The sequence below is a fragment of the Elaeis guineensis genome, chromosome 1, assembly GCF_000442705.2.
Source record: "Elaeis guineensis isolate ETL-2024a chromosome 1, EG11, whole genome shotgun sequence".
NCBI classification, from domain to species: Eukaryota; Viridiplantae; Streptophyta; class Magnoliopsida; order Arecales; family Arecaceae; genus Elaeis; species Elaeis guineensis.
The window spans coordinates 89,835,982-89,857,287 of record NC_025993.2 but is presented as its reverse complement, the minus strand read 5'-3'; the positions used below and the strand labels follow the sequence as shown (position 1 = coordinate 89,857,287).

At 35.0% G+C, this 21,306-nt stretch overlaps 1 protein-coding gene and 1 non-coding gene across 2 annotated transcripts in view; one reads left to right on the top strand and one right to left on the bottom strand.

The window, feature by feature from the left end:
- Positions 1-11,124: 11,124 nt before the first annotated feature.
- On the bottom strand, positions 11,125-11,206 carry TRNAS-AGA (transfer RNA serine (anticodon AGA)). The gene has a single exon. It is a non-coding gene; the product is annotated as a tRNA-Ser (tRNA).
- Positions 11,207-12,494: 1,288 nt separating this feature from the next.
- The window catches only part of LOC105038137 (protein POLAR LOCALIZATION DURING ASYMMETRIC DIVISION AND REDISTRIBUTION), a 17,546-nt gene continuing 8,734 nt past the window's right edge, over positions 12,495-21,306 (top strand). Inside the window, exons 1-2 of the mRNA XM_029262501.2 lie at positions 12,495-13,101; positions 16,065-16,522. Coding sequence (XP_029118334.1) covers positions 12,621-13,101; positions 16,065-16,522 — 939 coding nt within the window. The 5' untranslated portion in view covers positions 12,495-12,620. The remainder of the gene's footprint in view (positions 13,102-16,064; positions 16,523-21,306) is intronic.

Below are 21,306 nucleotides of genomic sequence, written 5' to 3'. Positions count from 1 at the left end.
CCAAGCCCCATTTTCTCAAGACAAGCTTTAGTCTTCGACTGGCTAAGTGACTTACCAGTGGATTAACCACATCTCATGTAGAGTTTGCTCTTTGTACCTCTGTGTATTTCTCCTTGAGGTAGTCGCATATTCTGTTACTCTATGTGCTTGGATATCTGGTGAGATCTAGGCTCCTTAGCAAGGGCTATGGTACCATTGTCATTATAGTATAGTGTCATGACATCTGATGGTATGACATCCAGTTCTACAACTAACATTAGAACCAGAATACATTCTACACATCTACAGTGTACTCCACTTTCATCGATCAATTGCTTAGTATCCTTCCAAGATATCGACATGATTACACAGGAACACACCCCATGATGTAGACATTATATCATTAACATCAGACATAAAATTTGAATTGGTGTATCCTCTCACTCCTAGTTTTGATCCTTTTTCAAAAATTAAGAATAAATTCTTAGCTTTTCTCTAATACTTAAGGATATTTTCACAGCAATCCAGCGCTCCTAACTTGAATACGACTGATATCTACTCATAACATTCACAGTATTGACTATATCAGTTCAAGTACATCATATTGCGTACATCTATACCCAAGAGGGTAACAGACCCCTCTTCGAGATTTTTATGCTGAACCTTTTCAGCATCTACCCTCTGTACTTTATCTGTGAAAACACAAGCTTCCAATTGTATCTATCTCTATAGATCTTTATATTCTCAGAATGTAGGATGCTTATTTTAGGTCTTTTATGGAGAATTCAATATACAACCATATTTTAACTGATGTCAATATTGGACACCCCCACTGACCCTTTTGAAAATACATAATTCCTCATTTCTGATCAAATAATTTGATCATATCATCGAAATGAATGTTCTAACTCCAAGATTATTGTAGACTTTGTGATCTCCTATCATCAGAAGTAAAATCCATAAGCTACTTCATATGAAAATCTTCAAAAGGTATCCAGTTAAAAAAGTTATTTCACATCCCTTTCTTGGAGTTGATGTCCAACATCGTCTCATTGTAGGTTTTGGAATCATCTCTATGTTCTCTATCTCTCATTGAGAAATAATTTTTCTCTACATGCTCTGTTACGTATACCCAGGTACCTTTCGAGAGGTTGAGAGATCTTACTGTATCTACGAGGTGGAAGAGGAACATACGTATACTGGCTCATTATGAATAGATTCTTTAGGTCTTTTGACTCGCTGTTCTTCAGAGACACTCTCTTCGAGATTAACTTTTTTCCCACTATTTTATCTTGGATAAATAATTTTTCAAGAAGATAACATGATGGGTTACAATTACATTGTAATCCTTTTAAAAGAAAAGTAGTATCCCAAACTCTGTTAGGATATTCTTTAAAATAAGCTTTATAGACCTATCCTCTAACATGTCCACCTGCTGTCCTTGACACAGGCTGGACATCATTGAATCTTAAAATAATCAAGATTCAGTTCTCATCATGCCATATCTCATACGGTGTAGTAGGAATAAATTTAGAGAGAACCCAATTTCATAGGTAAATTTCAAAAATAAAACTTGTCCCTAAAGAAATAAAATAAATTAGTAAAGTCCATCATGAATCAGATCATATCTCATACAGTCCCATGACTCTTCTTAATTATCTCGTTGAATTGAGATGTACTAAGCAGGGTCCAATATAAAACTATACCATTTTATGAGATAATCAAAAAATTTTTTTCTTTGATATTGCGTCCTTAATTTGATCGAAGTACCTTTAATTTTTTTTTTTTATTTGCTTCTCTACTCTACATCTGAATTTTTTAAACTTTTCAAAAATTTTAGATTTATATCTCATATACTTACCTATACCATGACTAATCATCGGTAAAGATAACGAAGTAGAGACAACTCTCTTTGTTAGTACATCAAATGAGCTACACACATCAAATGTGTACTAGGATAAGTATCTCAATGATCTTTTTTCTCTTGTCCCACAAGAGTTGCTTGATCATTTTTTCTTAAAGAGATGATGTACAAACTAGATATGACTCAACAGTCAATGAGCATAAAAGCTCATATTTTTTCAGTCTGTTAATCATTTCTTCTCTTATACGACCTAGCCTAAAGTCTCATATATACCTAAGGTTTATCTCAACTCTGGATCTCTCAGATCCAATGGCATTCACTCTTTGTTCAATTAAGTTCACAGATGCATCATTATGTAAATGATAGAGACTATCTCTAGAAACTAAATCAAAATGATAGTCACAAAGGATAGATGCCCATGGCCACAGCAGTAACTCTTGTCCTATTATCAATTTTAAGGGTTACTTCCTCAGCCCTCTACCTTCCCATAAACTCTATATTAAAATGCATAAAAAGCACTTGAGTCTAAAACTCAACTGGGAGAAAAAAAAAATCGTAAGGATAGTATTGAGCAATTTCAACTAGCCTACTCAAGGTGTGTCTTTGTTTCTTTAGGCTCTCCAGGTATGTACCTCTGAATTTTTCATGTTTCCTTATTTACCAATATTTTGACCAATTCAAATAAGATGCCAAAAAAATCATTCATATGGTAGTTTACTATAAACTATCCATATAAACTAAAAAGAGATTGCAGGATCAAATCCACAAGTAATTCTTTTGTGCATGGTCATGTTGAGCCTTTTAAGCTCTTTAATGTCCTTGATCATTATCAAATAGTGATCATAGACTGACTGCCCATCATGCATCTCATACGCTGTGCGATTCTGATCACCTCACAATACTTGTCGATGAATCAATATGTCATGGCAGTGTACATGTGCTCATGCATATGTTGGAGTTCATCTTAACATGAACTTCAACATATAGCATCTATCTTTGTTATCATTGTCCATTCACTTATCAAGTATAGCTCGTTGACTTTGGGTTGGACAGGCTATTAACATTAGAATAACCTGGTAGAGAATATTACTTAATTTTTTAAAATTAAGAATGATTTTTAGGTTTGTGAGCCAGTGTATATAATTGGTTTCGGTTAAACGGTTGATATCTAGGATTTGAGCTAGAGGATTAGAAGCTGACATAATAAACAGCAGAGAGCAAAGATTCTAGTTAGATATTTATACTTATTTTATAATTTACTCTAGAAGCTTTTAGATACAAAAAGACTCTCACTATTTTATCAGATCTCTCATACTCTCCAGATGGAGAAACGAAAATCTTAATGTGACAACTGAGTTTTTAGTGGGTGCTGCAGTCCCACCGATACTGTGCACCTCACTTAACAGTTATTAATAATACGTACATCGATGCATAGATAATTCTTTATCCAGATGCTTCTCTAAGCATATTGCAGTGACTCGATCTCTAAGTCATGTGGGCTCACCTAACAGTTATTGCCTACACTCCTTAGTTAAGTCAAACCACCATTCATAAGCAGGTGTAAAGCCGTCATTGGATCCCTCACCTAACAGTTATTAGGTCCAACCCCACCTTTATCTTGGAGCAACTCTTTGCTAATAGAGTGGTTGCATGTTTCCGATGCAACTAAACCACTGTGACCAGCCGTGAATAATTAATGCCGGTAGCACACCCACACATCCACAATAGTAGAAGACCATTGGACTTAATATTTATGAAGAGATTTTAGATTTAGATCTCATCAATCAGTCATCATATAATTGATCTAATTGGCATGGGTTAAATCAAACCGTCAAGCAACCATATTTGAGATTTAATCTTTCAAATTGATTAAATAAGTAGAGATTGATGGGGGTCCCCCCGTTTCTTTCTTTAGATACCAACAAATTGGCCAGGTCAGCGAATGGAATCAATTAAATAATTATTTTTTAATTACTTATCTTAGACACCAATTAGTTAATTGGTCCGAATAGGTTAGCTTAGGTGAATCAGATTCGAGCCATAGAGCCGAATTAGGTCCTTAGGTTAATTGATTCTATATATGGGTGTCAATTGATTCTATATATGGGTGTCAATTGATTCGATTAACAATAATTGTATGATCTTAAGCTCTATTGACCTAACCCTAATCAATATTTGACTCAGTTTGATCAACTGCAAAATTGATTTTGATCCATTATGATCAAATCAGAAATCTTAGATGTAATCTAATTACATGACCTAATTTGATCTACCCGTGACAAATTCCTCATGCATAAACACTAATTTCAGATCTTCAATCTAAATTTTTAGATCTAAATTTTTTGCATTAAAAGTAAGTTTTGATCTTGAAATAATTTTCAGATCATACATACAATCATATATTATATACATGATTAAAGTTCAGATCATAGAAACTAATTTCAGTTTTAAACATACTTTCATATATCATATATACGATTCAAAATAGATCTCAAAATTTTTTTCAAATCTAAATAATAAAACATATATCACATATATGATGAAAAATTAGATCTAAAATTTTATGTTAATTAAAAATTTTAATATCATTTTAGGACAACCATACAGCATAACAAGTTATGTCAGGGCAATCTTATATCAGAACGACATCAAAAACTTTTAGATCTGAAATTTTTTTCTATAGATTTCAGATTTAAATTCTAATCTCATGCATATAACGTGGCTCTAATACCACTGTTGGGATTTAATGATTTCATGCATGCAAAAATTTTGAAATGAGTATGCAGCAAAAATTTTAAAAAATTTAAATTAAATCTAATTTAATCTAAACATGCATAAGATCAAATCTTAAAATCAAAAAACAGGATCTACATATGTGAGATGTGATTCAGATACAGAAATCAAATAGAAAAAAATAAATAGAGAAGATCTAATCTTCATACCTTGGCTCGGATCGATCTACATCGCGAATTGATGATCGTGGATATCTTCTGAAGATCCTTGAAATTGTACAAGGATCCGACCTCTACGGATATCCACATGAGACTTCAATCTGATCAGAAGCTTCTTGATCTCATCGGAGTACTAGCTCTCTTGCAGAGATCGCATCTTGACGGTTGAAAATTCTTCATTTCTCTCAGGACCCTCTTAGAGAAGATGAAGAGAATAGGAGGATGATGATCTCTACGCTACAAATCATGAGAAGAATGCTTTCTTCTCTTTCTTCTTAAAATCTATGGATAAAATCTCTATGCTAGAGATGTAAGAATATATGCCCAACTCTTGGACAAAGAAGAGGGAAAAATTTAGGTCCAAACTTGGACAAAAAAGAAAGAGAGAAGACCTAACAACCAACCTTTGGTTGTTGGTAAGAAAGAAAAGATAGGACCCAAAAAACCTCATGCCATGGCCCTTGATACTGCACCTTCTCCCTTGAAGTTTTTTCACGTACTCCTCCTTTGATTTTGGCATCCAAAACTGATCTTAATCAGCCCCCTGTTCCCGCCTCATATGCTCCCATGTTTAAATAGGAATTGATAAGGATTTTAGGTAAAGAGATAAGAGTCAAACTATTCTAGGACTCTTGATTTATGCCACCCACCTCCCTAATTTTTGTGTGCCTCTCTCTTGCATGTTAAAGGCAGAAAAGAAAAGAGCTTCATCGCACAAAAATAAGAGGGATGTTGGATGTTTGTGGCATCCAAAATCCAAGTGGGCGTGGGGCTTCATAATGGTACAAAGAGAGGTAGAATCCTAACCATTTAGGACCCTTCTTTAGGTGGCTGATTTTAACAAATTAAAATTCTAATCAATCCTAATCGTATTAGGACTTGATTAAATCCAAATAGGAATTAAATCGTATTAGAGCTCAAACTATTTAGATTAAAACCTAATCCAATTAGGAATTAGATATCATCTAATTAGAGGAGGATTCCTAGTCCAAATAGAAATTCAAAAATCTCTTAGTTAGAACCTAGTCTAATTAAGAATTAAGTCAAACCCAAATCCTAATTAAATAAAAAATTATTCTTCATGTAATTAGGTTATCTCATAACCCACTTAGGCTTGATCAAATCAAACCCATGTCAAGTCAAACTGAATCTAATTCAATTAGACTTGATGCAAGCCCCATTGCTCAATCAAATTGAGTCAATTAGCAATCAATTGCTAATTAATCCTCTTATAACTCACTAACTCTTTAGCGAGTTACATAATTATAATTTTTACATTGAATTAATCATCAATCAAATTGATAATTAAATCTTATTATAATTCATAATCGCAATTCAACCATTTGATCAGTCAAAAAGCTTTTTGTGTGTGATCCCATAGGTTCTATTCTGTCTGGTAGTGAGATATATGATAATTTCTATTACAATATCATTAAAATTTCTTTCAATAGGTTGGAACCATTTCAACTCTGTCCATCAAAGATCATTGATCATCGAGATGATGCCTGTGGGTCTCACAATCCACCAATGATACCTAGCAGTATGTAGTGGCAACCCAACAGAATAAAAAGTGATGAACCTCTAAGTGCAGTTAACGTATGATAAAGTCTCTCTATCGTGAGTTTCGATCAGATGGCGGTCATGGATAAATCGTCAAACCTCATCATTGGTCATATGATAGATTCAATTAGCTCGAGTCCATATGTGATTCTCATGAAATTTTTTTTCCATCAATCATACTGCTATGGCCATAGACTTAAGGATTCAGCATCTTAAATCCCATAAGACTACTCCCTTCTGCTAGGATCGATAGATTCCATCTAGATATGCATCCCACTCCTATAGTGGATCAACTGTTGCCAACATCTACTACAAAGACTCATTGAGTCAATATTTATGTGTAGTCAAACTCTAGTAGCCTCACTACGAGGAGCTGTAGCACCACAAGTTAAAGGACCAGTCACACTGCTGCAGCATCGAGAAAGTCACTAACGAATGAGCAGACATCCATGTGACTTCTCGTGTTGGTCACATTTAATGCTAGTTGTTCTTTAATAATCATCTGCACTCTTACGCCAATATCACTATACCGCAGACTCGAGACTCATCTATCTGAAGAAAATGATCCGTGCACCGATCTATCTGGATCAATCACCATCCCCATGATGTGAAGGAACCAGATCTAGGATTTTAGGGTTAGATCTTGAAACTTTTTCAAGATCAGACAGCGGAAGACTAAAATAAATCAAAAATTTATCTTACAAAATCAGAAAATTTTTAGATCTAAGTTTCTATTACATGATTATTACATGACATTAAATCAGAAATTAAAATATAAAAAGCAAGAACTACATGTTGATCATATCAACATGTTTCTATACTACATCTAATGTATGTAAAATATAATAGATCAGATCTATTATCTTGCAAGTTAGACGTTCTAACTTTGCTGATCCAGGCTTGAGGATGATGTTGTGAGCCACACACGCATCCGGCCTCTAGGAGTCATCCACACGAGCCCACGAATCACGATCAAAAGTTCTGATCCAGAAAATCAGCACACTATGCTAGTACTGCACTGATCCTTCTTCAATGATCGATCAGATGCCTCCTTCTTCTTGATTTGGACTCTTCCAAAGATGAGAAGTAGGAGAAAAAGTTTTAGATGAGACACCCTCAGAAAACTTACAGATGGAGGAAGGGAAGAGATGAACCCAGCAACTCTAGAAGAAGACCCTCTTCTTCTTCTCTTTGCTCTAACCCAGACACCTAGTTTTGTGTCCATTAGATATCTACGCCCCAAGACTCTTTCTCCTTGATTTTTGGATGCCCCAAAGGTTTCTCAATGCTCTGTGTTCCACAAAAAATTTATGAAGAAATTCATTTTAAATAGAGAGATATGAAGAGTCCTTGTCTAGGTCAAATACCTAGTCAAGGATTATCCAAACAAGGCAAGACAAGGGGTGCCCAACTCTTGGGTGTCCCCTCCTTTTTTTTTCTACCATGGACCACCAGCAAAGGGTGCATATTATTTTCTATAAAAGCCATAAAAATTTCAAAAAAAATTTGGGTAAAATCAGTGCCATAAGGAAAGAGTTTTGGTTTCCTAAAACTCTATCTCATAGAATTTGAAATCCAAACTAATTCTTACTTTGACTTGATCGACACCACATTCCATGTAAGAGAGAAAGAGAGAAAAGTTTTGGGCTTGCATGAAAACTTGGGAGAGAGGGTTTTGTCGCACAAAATAAGAGAGAGTGGGCATGGGATAAGAGAAAGTGGGCGTGGGGGGCTAAGCTGGCGCAAGATGGAATCCTAGTCTTACTAGGATTCAATCTATGACTTGTTCAAATTTGGTTTCTCAAACCAAATCAAAACCAAATCAACCTAATTCAAATAGGTCTTAACCTAATTAAGAGCTTAATTTAATCAAATTAAATTAAATTTAAATTTGATTTAATTTTTTAATCAAATTAGAAATTAGGTTGACCCAAGTCCTATTTGAACTAGGACTAGTTTTTTCTTGTACTTGGCTTATCCAATAAACCAATTGGACTTGATCCAATCAAGCCCAAACTAAGTATAATTAAATTATATTTAATTAAACTTAATCTCAACCCTTTGGCTTCATCGAATTATGCCAATTAGCAATCAAATTGCTAATCGATCCTCCTGCAATACTTGCACTAGGTTAAATGTCAATCGTATTGATCGTTTAACCCTAGAACGATTCTTAATCGTTGATCAACCATCCGATTGGATCGTGAACTCTAATATGTGTGACCTCATAGGTCCGAACTTAAACCAATAGTATAGAAATAAATTTTTATATCAATCAAAGTGATCATCTAGCAATAGTACCTGACGGTCGGATAGGTCGAATGTGTAGAACAACATCCTTAGAACCCATGCGGATATAGTTTCTATATAATTCATCCCTTTGACCAAAATACTCATAGGACACCTCAGAGTTCAACTGTAAACTCTGATCAGGTTGTCCATATTATATTTCAAAATATCAAATCCATCTGATGGATTATCCTGGTCAAGGTTTTGCTAAATTGAAATACAGCGACTCATTCTTCTCCAACTCTTGGAGTGGTCAATCCCATCTCGATCACATTCTGACTTCGCAAGTACTTGACTGTGCCCAGAAGTCTTCCATCACTAAATTAAAAATTCAGTTAGTCCAATACCAAAGCACAGTGAGTTGCTTGCAAGTCACTGAAGCGATCTCAGGTCTAAGGGATACTTATACCTGTATCCCATCAGAGACATTCTCGACAGCAGAATGCTCTAGAGTTGGTCATGTTCAATGATGATGTACCCTTACATCTCACCTGTATACCATACCAGTATCTCCACACTCTTTGGTTAAGAGAACAACCAACCCATATGGCCTACAGTGACCTATGCTCGATAGAAACTGTCGTCTTTATTAACAGCCTATTATTTGGTCGTGAATAGTTTTAAGGACTAATCGATAAATTCTCTCTTTATCGAACCTAAATAGTCCTAAGGACTTCATCACAACAACGGAGTTCATTAGAAGATGAAAACTTGTGATGAAAATATCAAAAATATATTTTATTTATTAACAAATCAATTACAATACAAGGTTGCTCAACCGTCAATAGGTTGACGATTGACTTTTGAGACATATTTTTCAACATGATGATCCTATAATCAGGAGCAATTTAGGAATTAACTATCAATGATATATGTTTCAAATTTTTAACTCTTTGAGAATATATGTCATCATCTTGTTAATCCTTTGGATGATTCATGGATACATAAAATATGAATGGTAATATAAGTGCCCATTAAGTACAAAAACATATCCTAGTAATATTATATGCGTCAGCCAAGATTGACTTCTAGGGCATACGTCCAACAGGTGGCTGAATCCATCATTGGGGATGGAATAATCTGGTACTAAATCGAACAGTTTTAGGTTTTGAGACATACAATATACAATCAATGAGTCCACTGACTTCATCGCCCTGCAAGTGTGATTGCTTAAGCCTCGCTATCCCTCCGACTTCACTGTCGACCATGGTCGTCATCATCGCCAGGACCCAATAAGCCAAAGCAAAGTGGTCCATCAGAGATGGAGCACTAGAGCAGGGGCTGCGGCAGGGGAATGGGGGATGGCAGCCTTGTGGAGGAAGATGGTCAGATGGGTTAGGGTTAGGGCTTAGATTTAAAAAAAATTTTTAAAGAAGGAAGAGAACTGGTGTGGCTGAAAACTTGATCGAGCTTGCCAAATCAGATTCGAGCTGGGCTCGGATCAGGCTTGGGTCTGAGTTTTCCAAACTTTTGACCTTAAATCTGGTCTGAAGTCTTAAAAAAATTTTTGGATTAGGCTCAGCAGGGGTGTGGCCTGGCCCGCTTCCAACCCTACCTCTAGCTGTGATATTATACAACAAAAACAATACAAAGCATGAAACAAATCACTTTTTTTCGATAAATCACTACGACAACATAGACGACATGCATAATATAATAAAAACATACATGTTAGGAGACATTGATACCACGAAAATACATGACTTTCTGAGAATTTATTCTCTAAATGCATCAGTAAAAATGCATGATTTTATTTTTGGGACTTAGTTATATGAGACAAGTTCCAATCTTTCAAATTATATTAAAGAAGAATAAGATAGAGATAAGAGATACAAAGCTACATAAGACATATAAATTTAAATAAAAATAAAATAAAAAAATATCAAAAAATAAAATAAAATAAAATAAAATATGAAATATAGAATTAAGTAAAAATAAAAATAAAAAAGAATATAAAAATGATAAAATGAAAAAGGTTGGAGCTCTCTAAAATCCATTGATGAAAATACATGGCTTTATTTTTGAGAGCTGGTGATGTGTGACCACTCCGATTATGTGCAAAGAAGAAGAAGAGAAAATAAATAGATAAAATACATATATATGAATGTGTGTGTATATATATAATTAAAGTAAAATTAACAATAAAAAAGAATAAATAAAATAAAATAAATAAACAAGTAAAGTTGAAAATTTAAAAATATAAATGAGAAATGAAAAACAAAATGCTAAGATAACAAAATACAAATGGAAATGAAAATTGATCATACAAAAAATAAGATAAAATATTAAATATATAAAAAATAAAAATAAAAATAAAAAAGAATATACAAAATAAAATAAATAAATAGATAAATTTAAAGTTTAAAAATATAATTGAGAAATGAAAATCAAAATGCTAAGATAATAAAATGGAAATGCAAATGAACAGTGAACATATAAGAATAAAAAAAATATTAAATTATGGAAAATAATTAAAAAAACCGTGGTCGGCAGGATTCGAACCTGCGCGGGCATAGCCCACATGATTTCTAGTCATGCCCGATAACCACTCCGGCACGACCACGTTGGTTAACCCGCCTGACAAGTAATATATTAGTTAACAATTAGACCCCAGCCACTTCCCCAAACCATTAGTGCACCACAGTTTTTAAGAAGCCGTCAAGAGAAAAAAAATCTAATAAGAAAAATCAAGACAGACAAATGTTTAGCCTCTTTTTTACCATGTTGAATATGGCTTATCCTATCTGTTTTACATCCTGTGGAAACTATTCATCCATCTATTCTTAATAACTGTTTTAGGAGGAAAAAAATCAGAATTAGTCCTTGTTTCATTCATCCCTTGTAGCAATTCTTTGTACATCAATTCTTTGTTCTGGGAAAGCCTGCATTGCTTTATAAAAATCAGGAGGGTTTGAAGCGAGGCAGGCATCATGGTGAGAGGGTGGGGTATGATCCACAAAGTCTCTTGGCATTATAACCCAAAATGTTTCACTTGGGTCGCTATTATGATGATGATACCCCTCCTAAAGTTCCCCACCTCCGCAAATAACATATCAGAAATTCTGAACTTTGATACTTTGCAATACAAATGCAAAGTATTAGTGCTATGCTGTGCTCATTCATCTTATATTCTCATGCCAATATGGTACAAAAGAATGGGTCCAATTACAAGAGTTGGTACGCAGATAAATCAATGAAATGACATGCCATGCTAGTGCCACATTTGTATGTAGCTTTGATGAGCGACTACGACCACAGGACTTTTCCGGTGGTCAAGGATGAAACCATACCTAGGGCCCAAAAATCCAGCATTTAGGGCGACCTAAGTTTGCTAGGTATGAGTTTGTCCATTAATCCATGATTGCTTTATTCTTAATAAAAATCTTTTTTTTGGGTAAACTAATAATAAAAATCAATTGCGAAAAGAAAATCTATCTCAATGGTGTTGCCAATTCCCACTTTCATATTTATACACAATGACAATGTCACATATTTTGTTGCAACTTAGTAGGCATATTTGATCATGCCAAGCACATGTGGTCCAGGAGAATCTATCAAGCCCCGCTGGCGATCAAGCATTTAATGTGGTTTATTGCAAGCTTAGTTGAAACTCGAACTAGGAGCAGTAATTCTAAAACTTTTAATCTGTTTAATTTGTTTTAGTTTGTTAAAGATTGGTTTTAATTATTTATTTAATAAAATAATTAGATAATAATTTGAATTTTTAATTTATTTAATAAATAACTTGAATTTAAATTGGTAAATTTCATCTAATCAATCTCGTCCGCCGACCGATGGCCGCCCTAACTTGACCTCCTCCATTTACGTTAAAAAAAAAGAAAAAATTGAAAACCTCCATGCGACCACTATTTTTATGTTTTTGGCCCGCGCCGAGCTCCTCACGTAACGAGTCCATGGCTCCCGCCAAACAAAAACAATAATAAATCTCTTCGTTCTATTTCTATCGCGGCTCGAGAATGGCGGCGTTCTGGAGGCAGGAGAGGAGGAGCCTACGCTTCATCGAGAAGGAGAAGAAGCGAATAGTAGATTACCTCCACGAGCCCGACGGCGGCGGCGGCGCCGGCGGCGGAGACGAGGAAATGGATGCCGGCAATAGAAAAAATGGGGACCTATCCTTGTTGCTGGCTCTTTCCGCTTCTCCGTCGAATGCTTCGTTGGCTGGTGGGTCGTCTTATTCTCCTCGGTCGCTGCTCTCCCGGTGGCTTCTCCCCCTCCAGAAGTCGTCGCCGGGTGGCCGCAGCGGCGGTGGAGGCGGAGGGGGAGGAGGAGAGGTGGTGTCGGGATCGGGCCGTTTGGTGCGGTTCCTGGGGTATTTCCGTGAGAAGAAGAAGAAGAAGAAAAGGGAGGAGGAGGAGGTGGGCCCTTCAGTTTCCGAGGTCGTGGAGGGGGATGGGGCTGGGCACAGAGGGACTAGTAAGAAGCTCTCCGTTTCTTCAGGTATTTGAGTTTTTTAGTTGTATTAATTTCTGCTTCTGGATTTTCGCCTCAAAGTGTATCTTTACTAAATTTTATATAAAAAGGTGAGATTTTGATGCATCTCTTTGTTTAATTTTGACCTGGTTTAAGTTGCAGTCCATATGTTCGATATTTTGATATCAATATATTTCATAACTAGTGTTTGAAGCTGGATTCTTTTTAGGTAAATTTTGTTGATAGTTCAAGCAATTCTGGTTTTGCATTAGTGATTATATGCAAGGTTTTACGTCCAATAGGGGGCATCCGGGCCGTCCGATCCCGTTCATATGAGACAATGGGATTGGGTCGGGGCTCCAAAACCCATCCATGAGGGGAGAGAAGAAGAAATAGGAAAAAAGAAAAGAAGATAAAAGGTAAAAATTAAAAGGAAAGAAGAAGAAGAAAAATGAAAGAAAGAATTGAAGGGAGAAGAAAATGGAAGGAAGGAAAGAAGGGAGAAAGGAAAGAAAAAGAAGAAGAACAAGGAAAAAAAAGAAGAAAAAGGAAAGAATAAAAAAAAAGAAAAAGAAAGGAAGCTAGAAGAAAAGAAAGAAAAGAAAGAAAAGAAAGGGAAAAAAGAAACAAGGGAAAGAAAGAAGAAGGAGAGAGATGAAGGATATTGACCAGGACAGTTGCTGGGCTGGGACGGGATGGGACAGCGGAGCGTCTCGTTCCATAGAGATATTGGAACATCTCCATCCCAATAATTTAAAACCTTCATTATATCTCTCTGTTCGGGATCATTTTTTTTTTTTGAACACTGTCATTTTTTTGTGGGGAATGCTGCTACTCAAAGTGTTGTTCGAGACAACCATTTGTGATTAAATATATGGGGCTCTGCAATTCCATGTTATAAAGCTCTGTAGAGGTTTCTTTCTTTTACTTAAAGAACAGTAATTTTGGGTTACATGTTAAGGGCCCAACAGAATTGAATTTTGAGTGCTGCTAGTGAAATCTATCTACCATCTCATTCACTATAATTTTTGTGTTCATGATGTTATAATGTGGATTGCACATCATAATACCGTTAGGTGTACCCAGTGTGTATATTAGTGATAAGCACCAAACCAGGTTCCGTGTCCCATACCATTACATGGTGGTTGGTGGTTTAAGAGGGTCCTCAGTGTCCACTTCATCCCCAGCAGTTCAGGAAAACCTGATCAAGTTACATGCTGAGGTAAAGTAAGCATCATTCTATGGCATATTGTTTACAGTTAGCTGGCAGACCGGTTTAGGTCTGCCAATGCTATCACTGTTTTGGTGCTAGCCTCACAAGCCTAGACAAACCCATAGCTCTAAAAGGGTACGATGCTTTCCACTGTTTTCGGCATATAATTTTGTTGTTAGCATCTGTCTGCACAGGCTATTTCTTTGTGGCTTTCTCAAGGATTACTGTTGCTTTCGCTGCTTTTTCTGTATTGCGCTTCTCATGCAATATGTTGTCTGTAGCAGAATCTTTGCACATTATTTAGTCTGTTTATTGTCGTAAAATATTAAGGGGGTGTTTGGTTGGAGGAAGTGGAGGTCTGGAATCGGAATCGGAATCAGAATGGGTGACTCTAATTCCAACCGTTTGGTTGGGAGGAGTTCCATTCCGATTCCGATTTCAGGGTGGAATGGGAATGGCTCCATCTATATAGAACTCAATCCCTACTCTCCTCTATGGATTCAAATTTTCATTCCAATTCTGATTCCGATTCCGGTCACGAACCAAACGCTTCGGAGGAGTTGGTCATTTCGATTCTGATTCCAAGCCATTCCGATTCCGATTCCGATTCCCATTCTGATTTTGGTTACAAACCAAACACCCCCTAAGCTTCCAGAGGTATGACTAATTATTTTTGTCATAGTTGTGCATTCATTTCTCTCTCCCCAACGTCTGCCCTGCTTAAGCATGGCAGAATCAGCATTGATGAAATATGCATATATGCATGTATGCACAATGCTTATTACTTTCAGCTACTAAATAAGACAACCACATTACTCTAATGCAAAATTAATTTACAACATAATTTAAAAATTTTAAAAAATTCTAAATATAGTACTTGCAGTCGATACTTGGAACCCAAAGGGTATAAAAGAGGTGGTACAATCAGGATTTTAATGAGTTAGGAAAGGGCATTGTAAGACACAAGACCTGAAGATTGATCAATGTTGAAGTCGTTGTCTGAAGAGAAATGGCTAGGATTTTCCTTGGATTATGCAATGTGTAGTTTTGAATTATTGGTTTACTAAAGAGCAACATTGCTGATAACTCCTAAGATGATAAAGCATATGCAGACTTTGAATCTGGTAATATTTGATATTTTTGTTCAAGCTTGTATTTTGGATACACGAATATTCTACCTTCATCTTTTCCTTGCAGCCATATGTGTCGTATGGGTGCACTTGCCATAATCATAATCCTTTAAACAAGATGCAATATGAGAAAGCCTACATTTGGCTCCAGCCTACTATATGGTCAATCTTGGTGGCTTATAATGCTGCAAATATTTTGAGTAAAGAGATGCTGCAAATTAAGTTGCCTTTTACACCATAAATTCTTTGCCATTATCATGCTAACTTAATCTTCATCTGTTCCACGGTGGTGATTGGTTATCTTATTTACTGTATTTTGTGATATTCTTAAATTTTCTAGCCAGGTCCCATAGAGGAATAATATAAAGAGTCTGTTAAGTATTTTTGAAAATCCTCGTGGATTGTTTTTGGAGTCAAGTCTCTGTCCAGATATCTCATTATGTTATGGTTCATTATTACTTCCAAAATCAAAATCTTTATTGATGTCTGACATGTCACATCCTAAATTTTGTCTGCCTTACTATCCAAGGCATAGTTAAAAACTGAAAATTTATTCGTCTTTACATATCTTTCTCTAGGGAAAATGCAACCTCTTTACATATACACCATTAGAATTAATTTTACTGTAAGTGTCATTGTTTTCCCAGATGAGAAGCCGGAAGAGATATCTCTTAACCTAGGTATGGGGCTGGGTCTTGTCTTCCTCCTGACCAGGTGTGCAACTGAATTCAAACGAATGACAGAGATGCAGGCAGAGATGGAAACTTTGCTAAAAGAAATTAAAAATGAAGTTCAAAGGAATAATGTTATATGTAGCTTCTTGGAGACGAGTAATGATGCCACCTTTCCTGGACCAGATTGTTCTGGTGATGTAAGTACAGGCAAGGCTATTCCCTCACTAAGTGACATAGCATCTTTTAAGCAGGAAGAGGCAAGATGTGCCATTGAATCCAATGTACAGTCAAATTATGTGGCTATTTCTGACAATAAAAGTTATCTAAAGATGGATCAACTGGAAGCAGAGCTTGAAATTGAACTGGAACGTTTACAGCTTAACTTGGAAGGAGAAGATTCATCCGTACTTCGGGGACAACACAAAATGGAGGTATATATCTCTTAGACTTTTACCTCATGAATGAAGTTGGTTTAACAAAAGAAATCAATTTACTTGTGCTACGTATCCGTGTCTTTGCTGACTTGGATCATGCTAAAAAAATTATTAGATATCTTGCTTTTGATCTCCCACATCCAATAGGTAATTCATGTGTGTTTTCTTCTTCAAGTCAACATTTCTTATAATTCTGCTTTATGTATCCTTGACTGAAATTTTTTCAGTTCTTATCAGTTTCTGTATGTTCTAGTGTTTTCTCAATCATTGGTATGTCATGTCAACTTTTCTGAAAATTCGAATGTGCCTCAAACTCCTAACAGAAAGAGCTTGACACAGTTAGTTTCACTTTAGGTTTGATTTGGGAATCCCATAGAAGGTAAAACAACAATACAATTATTAGCATGATATTCTCTCTTTTTCATGAGATGTGATTTTTCCCTTCTCTTTCCTCCATGTACAAAACATCTGATCTTGAATGCAATTTAACAATGTACATATGCTCTCCACTTCTCCCTCTATATTTTAGGGAAAAACTTTCCCTCTTCTCCATTGCCCTTTCCCTCTGATTGATTGTTGCTTTTACTAATTGTGAAACATGGCTTGCTTCTATCTTCCAATTTGAGGACAATCTTGTAGTGGTATACTCAGTAGCGTGAGCACTTGTATCAGCAGCAACAAATGTATCAATGTTGCAACTAAGGATTTTTCATGTTGGTCATAATCGAGGTTTTATGTTTCAACCTGATACTGGGATTTCATATGTAATACATGTCAATTGGAATCAAAGTTTTAACCTTCATCCTGAACTGATTTGTTTTGAATGAAATTAAAATGAAATTGATCCCCTACTTTCTGGTTTCAGTTAATTTAGGTCAAAATTGATTGGCTTTAGTCTAGTTCTAATGGCTTCTGTTGAAACTGATTGAAACTAGGCATAGATGTTAATATTTTCAAGAGAAAGGTATTTAATATCATATCACAGTTATTTCTTGTTTATTTAAGCACATTGGCTGTGTGTATAAATATTCTTCCTTTTTCATGAGTTAAAAGCAGAGATAGATGATTAACATAACTCTTGACAAGGCAAGGGATATTAGAAGACCCTTATTACAGTATTTTGAAAGACTAATGAAATAGAATATGTTTTACATGAGCATTTTTTTATATAAAATAAATATAAATTTTATAATTCATGCATTTGATGAAATGGCCATTAAATTTCAAAATATGAGAAAGAAACTACACAGATAAAAATGCTAGTATTCTTGAATTTTACTTATATGCAATGTTTACTTTATCCTAAAAAATATTAAAACTATACACATAAAGAATCTATCTACCACAAAATACTCTAAGATATTGCCTCATAATTTTATATTCTTCTTTTATTTTTTCTTCATTTTTTGGTTTTCTCTTGATTTTTTGGCTAAAAATCTACAGCTTGGGTGGTACTTACAAAACTGCTGAAACTGAAAGTCCCCTAAGCTGCAAAAATTAAAACTAAAATAAGTTTCCAAGCATTTGCTGTGACAAAGTTAATTACATAGATACAGTTTGTTGGCCAATAGGTGCAAGGAAAGTAATATCTTCAGATATATTAATCTAGGGTGAGCAATGAGCCCCTTGCTAGCCCCAAAAACAAGGTCACTTGAAAGTATCTCTGAATATTAATTGGATTGACCATTGTGATTGGCTAATTATGCAAGCTAATCTATATTGGCAGAAACATATAAAAGGTGAGATAAATATGATTGTTGAGGGTTTAACATGTGTCTAATAATTATATTTGTTTTAGGTCAGTACTGGAGATGAAATATCATTGGCTATGGTTCATGGTCATACTGACTGTCTGTCACGCCCCGACCAAATAGGCTAGGCCAAGTATGTGACAGTCGGCACATCATAGGGTTTAATTCCACAAGACGTGCAAGGCCTGCCTTTTCATATATGTGCATATCATTCCAATTTCCGAACTTAGGTAGCAGTAGCAAAAGCAACAATTAATATAATGTAATTATTGAAAAGAGAAAGTTTGCAATCTTTATAATAATCAAAAAATTTTCATACAAATGTCCAATCATAATTATTCATCTAGAAGAGCTAATGGGTTTTCTTTAGGTCCTAGACTCCTCTTTGCTCAGCCCAAGTCCTGTTTATTCCTCTGCATCTGAAAAAAATGGAAGAGAGATAGTAAGCTTTGTAGGCTCAATTTTCTTTACCTATAGTCAAATCAATCAAGCATATTATGTATGAAATATAAATTTTTAGAGTACAAGAACTTTAATTATAAATAAAAGCATATTGATGAATACATGATCCAATGCATGTCTATCAATATAGATCCCAAGATATTTAATGCATTTGATCAAAATAAACTTCTGAATCATTATAGATGGACCATCCGTTTTCACTTTCCTAGCCATTAAATTCTGTATCAGTCTGAATTGTCCGGTACACCTTGTACCAAACCAGATCGATGGGGAATTAGTCTAGTTCGGGGCTGTAATGCAAAAAATCCCTGAAAACCAACCTGAATTGTGCAGTTTAGCATGGTTCTAGCCGGTTCGGGTTGGTTCGCAACACGATGGGGTGGGGTGGGTAACTTTTAGGCTAAAAGCTATCGAAGTTGCTTCATTGTCTCTTTGATCGTTTGTTTAGTTTTAAATAAAAGAAAAAAAAGAAACATCCCAAATCACCAGATTCTCCACGATTTCATCGAAAAATCAAGATATTTCAACTGAATTCAAGGTAATCCAATGTTCGCTCTTTTATTTATTGTTTTTTGCATTTTTTTGGCTGAAATTCGGCAATAAATAGGAAAATAGGGGGAAATCATGTCAAAGTTTTTGATTTTGGTATGATTTCATTGTATGCTGTAGATCTTTGGATAATCTATACGATGACACTAAAATTATTAATTTTTATTAGTCGTATATTTTTTAATTAAAAATATATTTTTGAAATAAAAAATTATAAAAAATAAAATTAAAAAAATAAACAATAAAATCAGAATATTATTTAGGACGATTTAAGCTACTTTCAACATAAACTTGATGTCCATTTGTGAAGATTTTGATGCATGATGCACATAGTAGCCTGGCCTAATTTTGAATAAAAATAAAAAATAAATAGCATTCAATATATGTTTATGGGCTTAAAAAATATATATAGCATCTGATATTTTTTTATTTGGATCTAAGCTCAAATGAATTTTTAAAATTTTTTGAATTAAAAATATTTTTAGTTAATTAAATAATAAAATATATAATCAATTAAAAAATATAATTTTAGTAGTATATTTTAGCTAATTCAGAAGTATTATTTGAACCACATAACATATTTTTTGAATTTATGACATTTAAATTTTTTTTTCAATATAGAAAAAATTAGGTATAAATAAAAATTATGAAAAATTTGAACTATAAAATACATTATTCAGATGAATTTTTTGAATTTTAAAAAATAATTTTTTTAGGATGATAAATTTTATTATTTTTATGTAATTATTAAACTGACGTGCTTTGTTAAATCTTTAGAAATGAATCCATTGAGTGAGGACTCATAGCGTGACATTGGTTGGTACCATGATGAGATGCTTTCGGCTCGGTACCATTAAAGATGCAAATAGTGCAACATAGTTCAAAAGAGGAGGGATGACTAGGTTGGAACAATATTTGGCTGGTAGTTATCCCGATGTAGCCATGTGTCAAAAATGCCCATAGGAGATCTGACAATTGATGAAGCACATTGTTGATTTCAAAGCAGTGAAAGAGAGGGTAAAGCAGAAGAGGATGGAGGTGGACTGCTGAGCCATAGAGGCATATTTCTATCACTCCATAGAGTCAGAGGAGGCCTCCGTTTCAGGTGATGAGGCACAGATCGAGGTCGTCATTCAGGCGAGTCTGGATGATTAATATCGAATGGATGAGATGGCCATATATAGAGAACGATTTGGATCGTCATGTTTGAATCGAGATTTGGCATTGCGACTGCTGGGGGGAGTCCGAGTTCAGGACCTCCTCGATCAGGCAGACTGTCAGTAGAGGCAGGTATAAGATTTCATCTATATTGGGGGCTTTTGGCATAAGAGGAAGACCTCTAAAGAGATTCTAACAAAAGCCACCATCCATGACTTGAATTCATAGGCTTTCTCTAGTAAGAATTCAAAAAAATAGAGAATTGATAGTATGCTAAAGAAGGATATGTGGCGAGCTATTGGATCATAGTTTTATTTCAGCTATATTCTAGCGAATGCAGCAGACTACACATACTTTTGCTTTGCTATTTCAGTCATATAGACTGCTGGCCCAAGTATAGATCCTTCAGGACCTAGGGATATCTATCTGAGCTTTTTGATAATAACAAGGAGGATCTGCAGAGATAGATTTTTTTTATAAGAATAAATGGTCCACATATGGATTAACGGTGATGTGTGATGGTTTTGGACCAATCTTATCAAACAAAGCATCATCAACTTCTTGATATATTATAATGAAAAAATATATTTTCACAAGTTAATTGATGCTTCAGATAAAGATGCACAACACCGTGTACATTCTCGAATTGGTGGAGGAGGTGATTGATGCGGTAGGAGAGTAGAATGTCGTACAAGTCATCAATAGATAATGAGCTATAGTATAAGGCCACCAAAGAGTTGCATCGACCTTATATTGATGGATATTGAAAAGCTTCGTAGGATGCAGCAGGCAGTGGACTTAGCTCAGATTATTATTAGATTCATCTATTACAATCATACATGGGTCCTGTCACTAATGCGG